Here is a 19,518-nt window from a genome sequence, read left to right as displayed (position 1 = left end):
CTTGTTTTTATAAGTTCACCTATTCAAAGATGCTGGACCAAAATCTGTGGAACCCCTCTCTAGAGAACTAGAGAAAATAATACAAAGGATATTACCATACAAACGTCCTTTACACTTTAGACACCTTTTTCCAACTGTAAACTTGTGAATATATCATGTATGAGACCACGCTTACAATAATCAACCTTGTTTGTCTTTTAAATTCAATGGTGTTCCTATCACACCACTCCGATCTTGAACTTTCACTAACTTAAATTGCTGTCTTTGACTCTCTTTAAACGTAATTGTTCTGTACCTTGTGATCCTTCCCAACACAGTGATTATCAGTTGCTTCCTTCTTTTTAGGGCGGTGACCTTGTGGTGATGTGTGAGGTGATGCCTAGCAGATCCTGAATGCAACAGTTGTGGTCACGAACAGCAGGTAAATGGAGAAAGATAAAGTGCTGTGGGATTGGTCTTGTACTGGGTGATGTTTACTATGGTTCAACTGGGTTCTAGTGGATGAGGGATTTTGCTTTTTCGGGGCCATCTCTTGGGATAAGTAAAGCCAATCAGTGCCTACAGCATGGATTATGTAACATGACCTGTCCATGGCTTTAGTGTACCTTCCATAGAAACTGCACTTATGTCCATGGAAAATACAACTCTGGAGAAATGCCTCACTCTATCAATGTAAAGGTAGTTCTAATAGGCACTAGTTATGTGGCTAATAACGCAGCAAAATATTTTGAAGCTGAAGATTCATTGGTGATTACTAAGGCCATAAATCCATACTTTAAAAAGGTGGCTGAGTTCCATTGTACCATAGCAGCTTGCCACACAATGACTGTATTATATTTTCCAGCAGACTTAGAGTAAGTGTTGTTCCTGGTGTTGCTTAGATATGAATTTACCTTAAAAAATTAAAGACACATCGTGTTTGGCGAAACAGGAACAAGTTGGTTTAATTGAATGCAGCAGGGAGAGTATCGACAGAGTAGAGTCTGTAAAAATTCTCTCATTGTGCTGAATTTCTGGCCGACCATTTATACCATTCATGAGGTATAATAAACCAATCTGGAATCCTTGACCTAGTCATAAACAACAAGTACAAGTATCCGATAAAGGGGACATAGGTGGCACTCGACTCAGGGGAGATCCAGTGTGGACCAGTGTGTATGTGTCCAGATGTATGTCATGGGGAGTGTGTGATCACTACTGTATGTTGTGTCATGATTAGCTATGTGTTCCTAACTTGATGTGGCATCTATCATTGTGGTATTTCAGAAACACATTCCTTTGGGTAAACATGTTTTATTGGGATGAAGTTCCGTGGACCTGTTTGTGGTGTAATTGCCTATCTGTGGGATCAATTAGGCTTTTCCTTGGGTGTGTGTTTTTCCTTCAGTTAAGTGTAATTTCATCTGTGACTTGTCAAATGGTAGGATTGGATCGCAGGGCCTATCTGACCACGTATCTCTGTGTAGGGGCTAATGGCTGTTGACTGAATCTGACATTAATGATAAGAATTTGTTAAAATGTGGACAATTAGCATACCAGTCTTTGATATAATTTTTACAGATATCCTGAATGATGTGGGTATATTTGTCATAGTGTACATCGATATTGACTTTACTGATATTGAGATTGGTATGTGTGCATAGTTTATGGCATACATTGGCCTTGTTCTAAAAGGATATCAACATTGTTTTGCATGCATTGATTATGGCATACATTGACATTGTATCTACTGGTATCGTCATTGTTATGTGAGCACATTGTATGGTGTGCATCAATATTGCATTTATTGGTATTGCCGTGGTCTGGCCTGCATATATCATAATGTATAATGGCATTGTATTCATGGATATTAACTTTCCCCCCTCTAGTTGAATTTGCAACTACTTCATACCCATCATATATCATGCCAATTACATTATTTAAGGCTGTGTGTGTGTTGCTGTAGTGTCTGTTATCCTTCTCTTGCTATGTGCATACTACCTAATGTGAGGACTAGGTTTTTACAGCAGGAGACCCCCCATGTGTAGGTAACAACACAACAGTAGTACACCAATGAAAACTGGAAGTAGTGACATTAATAAATTGGATACCCATAGGGGATCCAGGAAAAATAATATGAAAGTGTTCCTGCTCTGGGGCACCTCCCACCTTCCTCATGTCAGCTTATAGACGATGGTAAGAGCAAGAGTTCCATTCTTGAGATAATTTCCAGGGCCAAGGTACAACATGAAGCACCAATATTGACACACACCCCACCTTCCATTGCGGTCATCAAGTGCAAAACATATTGAAGTTGCAGCAACGTAGGGTGGATGGCTCTCAGTTCTTCCTCGATAACAGTGAGGTTGAGCTCAGTGTTGTTAATATTTTTTAAGATCTCCCACCTGGTTGTTTGTATCCAGCGGGCATTCACCTCAGTTTGAGTGGGAATGAAGGGTATGGACCCGCCTGAGTTTACTTGAGTCTCTGAAAACAGTCTAAATTCTTCTGGAATGTCCTTGTACTCAACTATGACTTTGCCTGATATTGATTTGTTTTTTGGATTAATATTACAGCCTGATATGTTGAAAACTGTGCGTAAGGTTGATGACCATCCGACATTTGGAGCATTATGGAAAGATTTAGAGCAGTTAGATGAAGATAGAGAACCTGCACAGAAACCGTGTCAGTTAATTTTAAATCTTCCGGCAGCTATGTTAGTTAAGCTAAAGACGAGTATTCCCCCCTAAAAAGATATATTGGACTGTATTAGCGTTGTATAAGCAAAAGGCAGATGAATCGGTTTCAGATTTCTTTACACGCTTTGAAGAGGCATTCCGCGATTTTAGTGGCCAGTCATTGACGGATGACACGGGTAGGCAGTTGTTTGTTGATAAATATGTCGCAAACCTTTTGCCAGGAATAGCTAGTCGCCTAAAGGCCAGTGAGAGTTCATGGACTACCTCTTCTCCGGTTTCTCTCCTAACTATGGCTCAGTATTATGAGCGACAAGAATTAGAGGCTAAAAGTAATGAGGATAAAAAGTCTAAAGAGTTAAAAACAGAGGTTATGTTAGCTCAAGCTTATGGATCACCTTCTAGAGGTAATGCTAGAGGTGGACGTGGATCTTATGGTTCGTCTTTTCCTTCTTAAACTTGTTTGACTTTGTCTGTTGACCAGTGTGCGTACTGCAAGTAATTTGGACATTGGCTATCTGATTGTCCAGTACTGCGTGCTCAGCAGTGTCCACGTGGTCAGGTACAAATGAGAAATTGCTCATGATACTCAGAGCCTAGAGGAAGCACGAATGATTGCGCTAGGTTTGATGCTAATACACGTGGGCAGGATGGGTTTAACACTTTTGATAGAAGGAACCACTATCAAATGTCCAACTATGTGCTGTCTGATTTTCAAGATTCTGCTTATGCATAGGATTGCGTAGGATGGGGTAAGGAATCAGTTGAAGTTCCAGTAGATCAGAGGGGTCCTATGTTACAGCCCATGTTTTGGGTTCTACTGATCAGTTTCTGGTTGATACAGGAGCTACTCGTAGTGCCTTGTCTAAACAATTGGTTCCAAGAGCTCCCCTCTCTGGCTTAACCATTACATTGATAGGTTTCGATGGAACACCTTCCCTTAGCCCATTGTCACAACCACTCGAATTCCATGTTGATAAGTTTATTGCTCCATGTATGTTTTTGCTTTCTCCAAACACACCAGACAATATTGTGGGTCTTGATATGATTAAATATTTCAGGGCTACGATACGATGTTCCCTGGAAGGAGTACGGGTTATTTTTAATGACAACCACCCTGTGATTGAGAGATCTTGTATTGTTAAAGAGGGCATCGCACTAGCCTCACTCCCTAGTACTTTGTGGGCTACTTCAGACACCGATGTAGGGCAAATGGTTATTCCGCCAGTGCATATTAGTGTCAAGGAGGGTGCTTCTTTGCCAAGATTGCCTCAGTATAAAATTTCAAAGAAGGAGAAGAAGCACTTACATGCATTGCTCATGATTTGATTAAAGTGGGGGTTGTGGAAGAAGTTCCTTCTAATGTTTGCAATAATCTGATTCTTCCCATTTTGAAAAAAGATACTGACACCAGGATTTTTAGATTCATCATTGATTTAAGAGAAGTCAACAAGATTGTAGTACTGCAGTACCCTGTGGTTTCTGACATAGCGGCATTACTTACCCTGGTTTCTCTGAGAGCAACTACATTCTCTGTTATAGACTTGAAGAAAGCTTTCTTTTCGATCCCTATTCATCTTGAAAGTCGATATTTGTTCGGTTTCACTTTGAATTACCGATCATATAGATTTTGTAGAGTTCCTCGAGGCTATACTGAGAGTCCCAGTATTTACAGTCAAGCATTGAAGAGACAGCTTGATTCCTTTACCTTGCCTGAAGGGGTGGCTCTCATACAATATTCAAATGACATCTTGTTGGCAGCCGATACGCCTGAACTATTTGAAGAGTGTACTTTGACTTTGCTTTCTTTTCTTGCTACACACCATCATAAAGTATCACAAAAGAAATTGCAATATTGTAGACCGCAGGTAACATACTTATGCCACCTTCTGTCTAAGAAGGGCCGTGCACTGACACCAGATGGTGCTAGTACCCCATGCAGTAGATGCCCTTTTGAATAAGACCAAGACACAACACTTAACTAGTGCTAGCCTGACAGGATATCAATTGACACTGTTAGCACCTCATATTACCTTGAAGAGGTGCGCAACACTGAACCCAGCCACTTTGTTGCCATATCCTGCGACTCAGTCCCAGTCAGAGGAACCTCACAATTGTATATTCCTTTCTGAGGAACAGACAACGGGTTGCAACGATTTACAAGATACGCCAACTTCCAGATGTAGATGGGGAATTGTGGGTTGATGGGACCTGTCTGAAGTTACCAGATGGCCCGACTTCAGCTGCTTATGCAATTACCACACTTGAGACAGTAGTGGAAACAGCTCGTATACCTCAGAAGTCGGCTCAATCAGCTGAACTAATAGCTTTGACACGAGCATGTGAACTTAGTAAGGACTTGTGTGTGAACATTTACATGGATAGCCGCTATGCTTTTGGAGTGGTCCATGATTTTGGCCTACTCTGGAAGGAAAGAGGCTTTCTTACATCCCACGGGATACAGATAATGCAAGGAGAATTAGTACATAATCTCTTGACTGCACTTACATACCCAAAGAAAGTTGCTATTATGAAGTGTAGCGAACACAAGAACATAATTGACAAAATAGGACAAGGCAATGCTTTTGCAGATCACGTAGCTCGTGAGACTGTGATGCAGTGAAGCACTACTTCAATGTACGTAGGGAAGTCTCAAGCTGAGCGTTGGCATGACGCTAGAGAGGAAGTATTGGATATACAGAGATCTGCCTCTGTGGAAGAGCTTGAGCAATGGTCTAAAGAAGGAATGTTAGACGATGAGGGTTGTTGACGTAACAAAGAAATGAATAAGTGGAATTTGCCTGCAGCCTATTTACAACCTCTGGTTCAAAGGGCACATGGGCTCGCGCATGTTAGAGCACTAGCAATAACTAAATTGCTTACACAAGTTTGGGAGCATCCTGAAATTGCCAGCACAGCTGAAAGAGTAGTACAGTCCTGTTTGATCTGTTGGCAGTATAATCCTGGAAAAGGAGGGTTTGATACACCAACCGCACATTTTGAAGTCTTGCAAATGGAGTACATCCAACTTGAACACTGCAATAATCTGAATTATGTCTTAGTGGTGGTATGTGCCTTCAGTAAAAGGATAGAGGCATACTCTACAAAGGATAATACTGCTCTCCCCACAGAAAGGTGCTTCGGAGGGAGTTTTTCCCTAGATATATGTTTGTAAACTTTTGTGGAGTGACAACGGACCTCATTTTATTGGGCAAGTTGTTGAGCATGTCCTGAAAGGATTAGGGATCAAGCAGAAATTCCATGCAGTCTTCCACCCACAATCAGCAGGATTAGTGGAGAGGTACAATGCTACTTTAAAATTGAAGTTGGAGAAAAGACTAGCTTCCACGTTTTTAAAGTGGCCAGATGCATTACCCTTGACATTGTTGTCCATAAGATCTGTGCCACATTCATGATCTGGTCTCACCCCATACGAATTGGTCTTTGGGAGACCGATGAATATTTGGGTGAGTTCCTAAGCCACGCCCCATACATGATGTTCCTTGTGTTCTGATGAATGATTATTTGGCACAGTTACCCGACAGTTTGATCTCCATTGATCAACAGGTTCGAGAAGCGCTTCCTGACAGATCTACAGGTGGTGCCCACAAACTCCGTCCTGGCGACCATGTGATGGTGAAGGTCTTCGACAGATCGAACAGCCTGGAACCGAGGTGGCGAGGTCCGGAGCAAGTGCTCCTTGCGACAAGGACAGCAGTTTGAGTGACGAACAAGAAGAACTGGGTCCACAGCACACACTGTAAGTGTGTGTCGCCTGCCTTGGTGGAACCTGCTGTGCTGACGGACCATTGAGAGATTCTGGAGATGGAGAAAGGTCAAGCCATCTCACCTGACGAATCTTCGGAAGCCTTCTTGGAGCACACGATTCCTGGAGCATCGCGATACCACTTGAGACCAAGGAAAGAATCTACAATGTTGAAAAAGACTGGTTGAGCTACCACCCTGGGTTAGTGAATCAGAGAGCCGATGCGGCAAGAGGGGGGATCAGCCCTGCATTTGTGTAGTGACACCCGTCTTGGCCCGTGGGGAAGAAATCAGCCGCTGCCCAAGGGATAAGAGCTCCAACGATTGTTTTCAGCGAGTTTTAGAAAGATCAGTTATCACTGTTGCCGAAATTAATAACAAAAGAATCATTTGTGCTGTAGGGTTTGTTGTTGCTTTGGTGGTTATTGCGATATTCACCTGGTTTGTTGAGAAAGTGGCTCTTGCTCGACAGCTTCTTGTTGCCATAACTCCAGCTACAGTGGAACACCAATATTTTACACTTCCCTACCATGAGCAGAAACATTGACAATCCTACTTAAATAACACATTCATCCAGAGGTTGCATATTACAAACAATGCTACGAATGCTACCCATTGTTGGGTGTGTGGAATGATACCTGCACAACAAAAGAAAGGATGAACACCTTTTATTCCTCTACTGTTTTCCCATAATGGTTCATGTCAAGTATGCACTTTTAATTGCTTTTGGAAAGCCCTCAGTAGGTGGAATTTTCTTTTGGTTGAATAAAGTATGCTACCAAGATGAATATGGTTATCCTCAAGCTACAGGAACTAAATGGGAATGGGAAGAGTACCAACCGGACAATATTTTGACACCATATGTCTTCACGAATATGAGGAACATGAAAGACAATGGACTTTTTGTAATTTCCATGACCAGAGCTAAAGCAGAACTGTATAAAATTCCTGTAGGACGGAGTGAATGTATTTTGACATTGACTATCGAAGGTGCTAATAACAGCAGTTTTACGTCAACGCATAATACTTTTTTTGTATGTGGTAATAAAGGATACTATCAATTACCTGGTGGGTGGTCCGGGGTATGTTACATATCATTTTTGTTACCACCTGTGTTCTTGGCCCCTCCATCATATCACCTGAATTTAAAGTTGTATAATGATATTTCCAAGAATAGATACAAAGAACAATAAGTACAGATGATGTTGACCAGACAGATACCCCTTTGCAACAATATGTTGATTTCAATTTGGGTTTGTTCTTTTTGTGGGTGCTGCATTGAATAGCAGAAAGATAAGGCGATTAACTTGCGTTGTGGAAGCTGTCACCAATCAAACAACTATGGCACTTGGGAACATTACAGAGGAACTACAAATTGCAAGGATTGTAGCACTCCAAAATCGGATGGTGCTAGACATGATTTTGGCTGATCGAGGTGGTGCATGTCGCATCATCTGTAGCAGTTGTTGCTTATTTATACCGGATCATTCACGTTCAGTATATGATGCAATCTCAAAACTGCATACAATTGCTGCAGAAATTCACACAGAGACCGGTACATGGACATTTTCAAACTGGATATGGACACTCTTTGCTACTTGGGGCTGGAAGCTACTGACAATTCTATGTATACTAATGGTGGTACTATTCACATGCTGTACTTGTATAAAATGTGGTCCTATGCTTTGTTCCATGTGCATCACTGCTTGTACACCTGCCCGAGAAATATTACAGATATAAAAGCACAGCAAATATTAAATAAAGAAATAGCTGAGATGATGAACATCAATGTACAGGATGCATATCTAGAATACCCCAGATAAACGAATGTCTTCAGCTAATGCTGAAAGGGTCATCTGTTGTAATTTAGCAACAATTAAGTTAAGCATTAGCAGAAGACATCTTGTATTTAGAGACTATCTTGTCCGTTGTGTGGAATCCATTTTGTATTTCTGGCAGGCATTTTGTTTGCCATGTGCTCACCATGTGCTCTGTCCTACCTTCCTGTTAACTGCTCTTGAAATCTGCCATGACAAGATATATTTAGCCTCTTCTGCTTCGCACATGCTCAGTTGAGCTTACAGCTGTCCCCAACTTGTAACTGTCAGCATTTGTCCACTAGAATTAGCTAACTGTCAGCCCCTCCCACTTGTTGCCACTTCACTCTCTGTATGAACTTGGATGTATTTAAAACCAGCATTCTGTACTTGTACCACTTTCATTTGAGCCCCTGTGTGAGTATAAAAGGACCAAGCTCCTGCCAGTCAGTGTGCGACTTCATGCATTACCAAAGGGTGCTGTGTGAATGTAATTCCACTTCATGAGGTTTAATAAGCTCTGTCTTTTCTATTCCAGTTTCTGTCCCAACTTCTTCCTATTGGTGTGAGGACTCCGTGCAGAGAAGGGAGAATCCCTTGCACTGGTAGGCTTTGCTGAGGCTCACCACTACACTAGGGGTAGTGCTTTAGTATAGCGTAGTGGTTTTTTTGGTAGTGTAGTGGGTCGTGCTGGGGTTGTGTTTTAGAGTTTAGGGTAGCGTAGTGGTGTTTGCATAGTATAGGAGGTCATGCATGGGGTGTTCTTTTAGGGTTTAGGGTAGCGCAGTGGTGGTTGTGTAGTGTAGGTGGTCATTCTGGGGTAGATTTAGGGTTTAGAATACCGCAGATGTGTTTGTGTAGTGTAAAGGGTCGTACTGGGGGTAGAATTTTAGGGTTTAGGGTAGTGCAGTTGTGTTTGTGTAGTGTATGGGTTAGTGTTTTAGGGTTTAGGATAGTGCAATGGTGTTTGTGTAGTGTAAGGGGTCATGCTGGGGTTGTGTTTTAGGGTTTAGTGTAGTGCAGTGGTGGTTGTGTAGTGTAGGGGGTTGTCATGGGGTGGTGTTTTAGGGTAGTACAGTGGTGTTTGGGTAGTGTAGGGGGCCGTGCAGGGGGTAGATTTATGGGTTAGGGTAGTGCAGTGGTATTTGGGTAGTGTAGGGGGGCGTGCTTAGGGTAGTGTATTAGAGTTTAGGGTAGTGCAGTCATGTTTGGGTAGTGTAGGGGGTATGCTGGGGGTAGTGTTTAAGGGATTTGGGTAGTGCAGTGGTGTTTGGTAGTGTAGAGGGTCATGCTGAGGTAGTGTTTTAGGGTTTAGGGTAGTGCTGTGGTGTTTGGGTAAAGAGTCGTGCAGGGGTAGTATTTTAGGGGCTGATTCACAGAACTAACTTAAGACAAAATCCTAAACTTACTACTTTTGGTATTCACAGAAGTTAGGACAGACTTAAGACAGACTTAAGACAGAATCCTAACTTAAGTATGTCTTAAGTCTATCTTAAGACAAAATCCTAACTTCTGTGAATACCAAAAGTAGTAGGTTTAGGATTTTGTCTTAAGTTAGTTCTGTAAATCTGGCCCTATGGGTTTAGTGTAGCACAGTTTTTTGTGTAGTGTAGTGAGCCGTGCTGGTGGAAGTATGTTAGGGTTCTGGGTAGCAGAGTGGTGTCTGTCTTGGGTAGTGTTTTAGATTTTAGTGTAACCAGTATTGTTTGGATAGTGTAGTGGGTCGTGCTGGGGAAGTGTTTTAGGGTTTAGGGTAGCAGAGTGGTGTCTGTATAGTGTAGGGGGTTGTGCTGGGAGTAGTGTTTTAGGGTTTAGGGTAGCGCAGTGGTGTTTGGGTAGTGTACAGGGGCGTGCTGGGGTAGTGTTTAGGGTGTAGGGTAGGGCAGTGGTGTTTGGGTAGTGTAGGGGGGTCGTGCTGGGGTAATGTTTTAGAACTTGGTGTAGCGCAGTGGTGTTTGTGTTGTGTGGGGGGTCGTGCTGGGAGTAGGGTTTTAGGGTTTAGGGTAGCCCAGTAGTGTTTGGGTAGTGTAGGGGGTCATGCTGGGGGTAGTGTATTAGGGTTTAGGGTAGCAGAGTCGTGTTCGGGTAGTATAGGGGGGCATGCTGGTGGTAGTGTTTTAGGGTTTAGGGTAGCGCAGTGGTGTTTGGTAGTGTAGGGGGTCGTGCTGGGCATAGTGTTTTACGGTTTAGGGTAGAGCAGTGGTGTTTCTGTAGTGTAGGTGGTCTTGCTGATGGTAGTGTTCTAGGGTAGCGCAGTGACATTGGGGGTCGTGCTCGGGGTAGATTTAGGGTTTAGGTTAGCTCTGTGATGTTTGGGTAGTGTAAGGGGTCGTGCTTGGGGTAGTGTTTTAAGGTTTACCGTAGCGCAGTGGTGTTTGTGTAGGGTAGGGTGTCGTGCTTGGGGTAGTGTTTTAGGGTGTATGGTAGTGCAGTGGTGTTTGTGTAGTGTATGGGGTAGTGCTGTGGGGAGTGTTTAGGGTAGTGCAGTGATGTTTGTGTAGTGTTGGGTGTCGTGCTCAGCGTAGAATTTGGGTTTAGGGTAGTGCAGTGGTGTTTGTGTAATGTAGGGAGTCATGCTGGGGGTAGTGTTTTAGGGTTTAGGGTAGTGCATTGGTGCTTGTGTAGTGTAGGGTGTTGTGCTGGGGTAGTGTTTTAGGGTAGCGCAGTGGTGTTTGGGTAGAGTACGAGGTCAAGCTGGGGGTAGTGTTTTTGGTTTTAGGGTAGGGTAGTGGTGTTTGGGTAGTTTAAGGGACATGCGGGGGGTAGTGTTTTAGGGTTTATGGTAGCGCTGTGAAGTTTGTGTAGTGTAGGTAGTCCTGCTGGGTGTAATGTTTTAGGGTTTAGGATAGCCGAGTAGTGTTTGGGTAGTGTAGGGTGTCGTGCTGAGGAAAGTGTTTTAGAGTTTAGGGTAGAACAGTGATCTTTGGGTAGTGAAGGGGGTCGTGCTGGGGGTAGTGTTTTAGGGTTTAGGGTAGCCAAGTACTGTTTGGGTAGTGTAGTAGGTCATGATGGGGGTAGTGTTTTAGGGTTTAGGGTAGACCAGCAGTGTTTTGGTAGTGTAGGGGGTCGTACTGGGGGAGTGTTTTAAGGTTTAGTGTAGAACAATGGTCTTTGTGTAGTGTAGTGGGTCGTACTGGGAGTAGTGTTTTATGGTTTAGGGTAACGCAGTGGTGTTTGGGTAGCGTACGGGGTCACGCTGGGGTAGTGTTTTAGGGTAGAGCAGTGGTGTTTGGGTAATGTAGGGGTCCTGCTGGGGGTAGTGTTTTAGGGTCTATGGTAGTGCAGTGGTGTTTGGGAAGTGTAGGGGGTCATGATGGAGGTAGTGCTTTAGGGTTTACGGTAGGTTAGTGTTGTTTGGGAACATCTCCTATCCCCCAGGACGTGCACATATGCTGTAAGGGCACGTGCACATCTCCTGTCCCCCTTCAGAAGAAAAATCGCCAACAATAGACTAGCCAAGCGGGCAGCACATGCGCTGCATCACTAGGTAAGACCTGTAAAACTTTGCACCAAGATGGCTGCTAACACTTCCTGGACTGAAGTGTTGGCAGCCAATTAAAGCCAAGCTCATGCTTGTGTAGTTAAGTCCCGCCCAAATATATAAATAATGTTTTACCTTAACCTGTTGCATGCGTGCATCGACCTCGCACGTGTCCGTTTGCTGGCATGGCCCCGCCCACTCAATAAAACTCCTGCACCGCTGCGGAATTTGCGCCACAGTTAAGGAGTTAATATCTCAAAAACTACTGAACGGATTTACACCATTTATAAAAAAGGTCTCTTTCTGACCCATGGGCTATCTTTGTGCCAAATTTGGTGTAATTCCATTCTGTAGTTCGGGCTGTAGCCGTGTCTACATTTTCAATGGATAATAGCATAGTGAAAACACGTTTTGGGACCCCTCTTTTTTCTCGACCTCTGCTTGTCGAATCACCCCTAATCTTTCAAGACAGACGCTGATCGGAGCGAGCCACTAATTTCAAAAATTCCGCAAAGATTCGTCAACCGGCGCCAAAGTTATTTGGAAAACAACAAACACGTTTCCTATGGAAACTAAGTTCTATCTATAACTACATACTGGTGACCCCCAGTAGATAATATACATATATATTTATATATCCCTCCTAAATACCTTCTAACAATAGTTTTTAATTATTTAAGGGTATTTTTCTATGTTCCTCATGCAGCCAGAGTTAATCTTTCAGCTGGAGTAGACATCTGTGTATCTTCATCAGGCGAACACACAAGGTCTGTCCTGCAACACTAAAAACCATCAAAGACTACTATGTGTAGAATTTAACAAATCCTGTACACAAATGGGAATATATATTTAGCCAGCTCTTTAAAGTGTAGTACAAATGCAGACTCATTTCCCTCCTTGATTCGGCCATCAAAATCCTAGACAGAGTCTTATTGTCTAAACTTAGTGGAAATTTGGAGGTCTGTGGGGGGCTTTCAAACATACAATATGGGTTCAGAGAGAAATGAGGCACCCTGGACCAATGTTTGAACTTGCACCTATTAATCGCCAAGTATGCGGTGGCCGGGGAGGGGTCTCTTTATTTGGCTTTCATGGACCTCTCCTCTGCCTTTGATTTGGTAAATAGGTCCAAACTGTGGTCAATCCTTCTTGAGATGGGGATAGATCCTTCCCTGGTCACTTTCATGGCCTCTTTACACCAGGAGGTATTCGCCAAGGTAAGGGTCACAAATGAGTGGAGGTGTACGGACACTTTTAGGTCAGAGAAAGGGGACCGCCAAGGGTGCATCCTGCCCCCCCTCCTTTTCACCATTTACATAAACGGGTTGGGAAAACATCTAGAAGAGACGCACCGCGTGTGGGAGGACTGCAGGTTCCGGACCTCCTATACGCGGACGATGCCGTACTGATTGCCCGCACAGGTATCGGTCTACAGACACTATTGGATCGTTTTGGTTCCTTCATGGAAAACATTGACCTGAAAGTAAACGCGAAAAAATCTCATTCTATGATAGTGGGTAAACAGAGAGGAAAGTTTAGATCTAAAACCTTCACATGTAAGGGTGAGGTGGTTTCCAGTGTTCCGGTCTTCCCTTACCTGGGGGTCCTTTTTGATGAAAGGGGGTCTTGGGCCCCCGAGATAAAGGTGAAGAGTTTATCCTTGGCTCGTTCGACATCTGCACTGTTGGGTTTCACAAAAAGGTTGGGGGCCAGGCCGATGGAAGCGCTTTTTAAAGGTTTACAATACCAAGTGTATTCCCATTGCCACCTATGGGGCTGCCTTGTGGGGCTATGCTACCCAAGACAAAATCCAAAGGGTAGAAAATGGGTTAATTAGATAATTGCTCTCAATCCCAAAATCGACCCCTACCTTTTCCATCCACGAGGAAGTGGGTTTGCCTTACATTGCAGATAAGTTGAACCTGGCACCCCTCCTATGCTGGGCAAAGACATGGCTAAATCCAGAATTAACCCTGAACCATCTTATTCTGGAGGATGTCACTTCTTTGGACCATGTCATGAAAATACCTTGGCTGAAGTATCTAAAAAACACATTTTCTGCTCGAGGTAGACCAGAACTTTTTCTATCTCCTTGTAACATCAGGAGAGAAGATGTAAAGTGGATCAAGGTCCATTTTATAGAGAGAGTCCGTCTCAATAGAGAGGAAACCATCTGTAAGAGCACACTCTATGTTAATCACTACTCCAACCCTGAAACCATACCTGAAATTTGTTACAAGACCCCGTCATAGACTCCTATTAGCGAGATTCAGGTTTAACTTGATTCAATTCTCCTTAGGTTGTTACCCATCATGGGACAACTCAGAAGATGCCCCTCCTTGTGAGTGCGATAATTTTTCAAAGCAAGATACCATGCATTTTATGATGTTTTGTGGGTTTTATACTGCCGCTAGGAAAAAACATCTGTTACCTGTTTTGAGGGAGGCTGGCTTTATTCAAGTCAGACCTGCATTATTCTACCTCCAGATGTTGGGCAATATTTACATTACTTTTAGTGTTGCCAGTTTTCTAGCAGAAGCCTTTAGAATTAGGAATAAACGTGTACAATTGAACATTTTATTATAAATAAGATATCTTTTTAACAGATTCTAATTCTATGTGCCAGACAAGATGTAGTACAGTTTAATTATGGCATGCACTGTTTTTGTACAAAAATGAACTGTGATTTTAATGTATATGTAATGTATATGTATTGTATGTGCTTTTTATGGTTTTTTTAAAATCGAATAAAGCGTGCTTTGACTGACTGACTGACTGTGTAGTACAAATGGACCTTGATGTGTATACTGGTACACTAAGAATTGGTAATATATATTTAATTAATTTATTAGGCCTTGTGATTTTGTTCCACCCATCATCTGCCAAAAGAGTGATTTTTACGAGCGCAACAATCTGAATGGAGGAAGGACAAGAGTTGTTTGCATATGGCTGATTCTGAGGGGACATCGCGTGCAAAGTAATCATGATCTGGGATAAGGCCTAAGAAAATACCAGTGGCTGAGATTAATTCACGTATTGCATCTATCACTTTTTTGTATACTTTAGTGTGTCACCCTAAATGAGAAGAGTATGCCCAGACGTGGTTCCATTGCTTTCAGTATCACTGGAACCAAGCTATACCTGGTTGATGAGCCCTAACTAGGGTTAAACCAGTCCTGGATTGCTTGTGTTCCATTTAATAGAGGACCTGGCCTGGAAGTTTGGGGTGGAAGGTTTCCATTGCAGAAGGGTTAAGACTGCTTTGCATATGACTAGGTCCTAAGTATGGTGACATTGTGTGGAAAAAATCATGATGGACTGAGATGCAGCCCAACTAATTACCAATGTTTAGAATGAATTCAAGCATTCCGTTTTGTGTACCCTGATATGTCACCCTAAGTAGGAGGGTTATACCCAGACGTGTATCCTGTGCACACTGTGTCATTGGAACCAATCTAGACCTGGCTTATGGACCCTTACTATGGCTAAACCAGCCATGGGTTGCTTGTGATTCGGTTCAAGGAGGACATAGTCAGGCAGTTTGGGCTGGACTGGTCCTATTGATGCAAGGTCAAGACTGATTTCCATATGGTCTGGATCTTAATTTAGATGACCTGGTGTGCAAAGAAAAGTGTGTCTTTATCGGAATATATGCATTTAGCACACTACATTCCAATCAGTTTCCTGTAAACAGTATTCTGTCACACCAGGACTAGCACCACGTTGCATACAATTATATATTTTTTTTCGGACATGGTAGTTGTATGCTTTTATCACCCATCTCTGTTGACAACAAGCTCAATATGCCAAACTGTAGTTTCACTTATTTGGCTTGATTTTTATTATGTATCTGAATTTTGACATTGTAAAGGTAGGAATTTTAATTTACGTTTGGCTTTGTTCAAGGTGGCCTAAAATCATATGGTGTAAATTTTAAAATGAGCAGTGAAAACGTGAAACTAGCATTTTAATTTTTGACTTACTATGACTTATTCCAATATGGTTGTCTCTTCTTCCTTGTAGCTTCTGTCCGATGACACCTCCTTGAGCCAAAATTCAACACTGACATAAGGGAACATTATGGCATCAGATATTAAGCCCTCTACCATCCGTCCATTAGTTAATTGCATGAACTTGTGATCCTAACTTTTACATCTCATAATTTATCTTATTAGTAGGTATATCAATTTGATTAAAAAAAAAATTAAAAGTGGGGTCTAAGCTCATGTGTATTTTTCTGTTACATATCTGTTTTTGTGTTTGTGAACAATTATTAACAATCACTATATCAAATTAACCTACACCTCCTCTTTCCAGCTGTTGCATCTAGACATACTTCATCTAGTACAGCTTCTACGACTCACGTTTAGCAACTGACATCACAGTAATCCATTGTGCTATGCACGCGTGTCTTCGAATTCCATCCTCACTGCCACGATATGTAGTGAGGAAGGTTCACGCACGAAAGAGGTAAAAACATGAAGCCTTTATTGTAGTTAACAGGTAGTGAAGTCTGTAACATCAAGTAGGTATGTTAAAGTTCAGAGCCCCACCAGGAACTGCCTGTCAGCTGCTCAGCCCATGACCAACTGTCACTCTGCCTCTGTCAGTCCAATCATTCCGAGACATCATCAGACTCCAACATTCTAATGTGTCAGAGCACATGCACTGGCTGAGCAGGGCTGATAACACACCGTACAATATATATGCAGGATACTACAATCTCCAAAACAGTCTGGCTGGAGTTGCTGAGTTCACATTCTAAAGATTTTTTAATCCCATACATGGTTTAATACTTGAAACCACATGTTGACTTAGTATAACATGGTATTAACTTTAATTTGTTTTCGAAAGGATACGTTTATTAAAATAATATGGTGTTTATTAGCACTGGAATTGGAATGGAATGTACTTCGTCTAATGCAAACTTCTGCTTCGAGCGACTCGTGACATACATTGTAATGATGATACTGAACCATCTTCAAGCAGAGGACAGGAGGCAATCCCAGAAGATAATCTGATTCTCCTCCATGCAATAATATCTGCAGTCAGCTAGACTCGATAAGAATAGCAGGAGTAGGAGAATGATGACGGGCAAGAGCTGGCTGAGGAGGAGGACATGGACAAATTGGTGGGCATTGGTGCTCCAACACCAAAAAAACTGAAGGCCACTCCACAGATGTATGGCAGTGTTCTTTCTGCATCCCAAATGAGGATTTCAAGTCTCCAGCTACTATTCAAACAATTACAGATGCTAAGTCCACCTACACAAAGATTCCCTCAACACAGCCCTGACATCATAGGTCTCTGTGTACAATCTAATACATATTTAAGTAATGGATTACAACAGAAGCACTGCTTTGATGTATGTCAAAATGCCCTTGTGAATAGACCCCATAATTGTCACTTGCAAACCTAGACAGAACATGTTGCAGGAGGGTCAATTTGATGTCAAATGCAATGTATAGATGCATCAATGCTGTTCACTCCATCATTGTTTGCAGATACTCATCAACCAGAATGAATCAGCTTGATCAACATCTTTCCCACAGCTTCTTTCACCTCTTTGTTCCTCAGACTGTATATCACCGGGTTCAGAGCAGGAACCAGCACAGCATGAATGACAGCCACCACTTTGATCTTGTCTTCTGATTCTTTTGAATTGGGTATTAATTCCATGATTAAGCAGCTGCCATAGAAAAGAAATACACAAGTGAAGTGGGAGATGCAGGTGGAGGCAGCCCGGTGTCTCCCAGCTGTGGTGCGGATCCTAAGGATGGCTTTGACTATGGGTATGTAGGAGACAATGATAACAAGAAGAGAACCTCCCACCATGAGAGTACCAAATATAATACGTACCAATTCATTTACGAAATAGTCTGTGCAGGATAGAGTTGCAAGGACAGTGTAATCACAAGCAAAATGATTTATAACGTTAGGTCCACAAAAAGATAACCGATATAAGCAAACAGCATGAATCAGAGAGTGCAGAAGGCTTGCTATATATGACCCTGTAATCAATCGCATGCATATAGGTTTGCTCATGTTGACAATGTATAGCAGAGGGTTGCATATCGCCACATATCGGTCATAGGCCATTACAGCCAAGAGAAAGAATTCAGCACTGCCTAAGGAACAAAACACATAAGTTTGTGTTATGCACCCAGAAAAAGAGATTCTCTTTTCCCCAGTAAGAAACCCAGCCAGCATCTTTGGAGCGAAAACGGTGGTCATTGAAATATCCACAAAGGACAGCTGTGAAAGGAAGATGTACATCGGTGTGTGTAGGCCGGAACTGCGCCAAACGATTAGCAGGATGCTGAAGTTTCCAAGCAAAGTGAAGGCATAGACAGCTAGAAACACGAAGAAGAGAAGGATTTGCAGATGTGGGTCACTGGTAAACCCTTTCAGAATGAACTCCATCACTGTGCTTCCATTTCCAGTCTTCATGGCTATGGACAATAACATTGGTCGATGGAAAAAATTAAGCAAGAGAAGTAATATATGAGCTAAATTTGCTTACTAAATTGTGCATATTCATTCAAATGGTCTGTTGGACCTGTCAGCCTTACGGTGGTCTTCCCCTACCTTTTTACCCCTTTGCCTCCCATGTTTACCATACCTTTTTGTTGGACTTAGGACTCTGGGCGCCTCACCACTGCTAAACAGTGCTGAGGTGCCCTCCACTAAAACATTGTTACGCTGGTATATCTGCCACAAGCAAGCCCCTGCTACTGCAGTGAGGCTTAACCCTTGGTATTAAGATGGAATATCGACGGGAAAATATCGACTAGCATTAATATCGTAGTAAGAATATCGAAAATCAAAAATATCGCTTAAGTAAATATCGTTGTAAAAAATATCGTTTATTTAGATTGACATAAATATCGTCAAACAAAAATATCGATGACTAGAATATCGTTGACTAAAAAGTCGTTGTATATAATATCGTCAAAAAAATATAATGTGTTAGAAAAAAAAAAATTTTATTATAATGTTGTGTGTAAAATTAGAAAAAATAATATTAGTAATACTAAGGTTAAAAAAATAATATTTTACAAAAGATTTGTTAATATTCTAGTAGCGGGTTATTGGTATTATAGGGGATAAGGGTGGGTAGTAATTTAAAATTTAATATAAAAAATGTAAATAAAAAAACAATTTAGAAATTTAATCAGAATGCGAAATTTAAAAATAGTAAATAGATATTTACACGAAAATTTAATTTTAATGATTAATGAAAAAGTCATATTTAATTTTTAGTGGCGGGTAATTGGTATAATAGGGGATAAGGGTGGGTAGTAATTTAAAAATTAAAAAAAATAACAAAATAAAAAATTGCGAAATTAGAAAAATAATCAGAATTCGAAATTTTAAATTTCAAAAATAAAATTGTCACGAAAATTTATTTGTAATCCTTAAAGAAAATATTATAATAACATTTTTGGAGCGGGTAATTGGTATTTTAGGGGATAAGGGTGGGTAGTAATTTAAAAAAAAAAAAAAAAAAAAAAAAAAAAATGCGAAATATGAAAAATAATCAGAATTCGAAATTTAAAATTTCAAATTTGAAATTGTCACGAAATTTTATTTATAATCCTTAATGAAAATATTATCAATAATTTTTTGGATTGGAGTTAGAATAGTTATTTATTATGCTTTACTATCCAGCACTTTCCCTGACTTATGTTGGACTGGAGTTAGAATAGTAATTTATTATGGTTTACTATCCTGCACTTTCCCTGACTTATGTTGGACTGGAGTTAGAATAGTAATTTAT

At 41.5% G+C, this 19,518-nt stretch overlaps 1 protein-coding gene across 1 annotated transcript; it reads right to left on the bottom strand.

Moving 5' to 3' along the window:
* Nucleotides 1-17,249: 17,249 nt before the first annotated feature.
* On the bottom strand, nt 17,250-18,188 carry LOC147735056 (olfactory receptor 5J3-like). Its single transcript, XM_086952583.1, has one exon. The coding sequence runs from the start codon at nt 18,186-18,188 to the stop codon at nt 17,250-17,252; it is 939 nt and encodes a 312-aa protein (XP_086808709.1).
* Nucleotides 18,189-19,518: the final 1,330 nt, after the last annotated feature.

This window comes from Lissotriton vulgaris, chromosome 1_2 (assembly GCF_964263255.1).
Source record: "Lissotriton vulgaris chromosome 1_2, aLisVul1.2, whole genome shotgun sequence".
In the NCBI taxonomy this organism is placed as follows: domain Eukaryota; kingdom Metazoa; phylum Chordata; class Amphibia; order Caudata; family Salamandridae; genus Lissotriton; species Lissotriton vulgaris.
The sequence above is the reverse complement of the archived record's forward strand: the minus strand, read 5'-3'. Positions and strand labels throughout refer to the sequence as shown.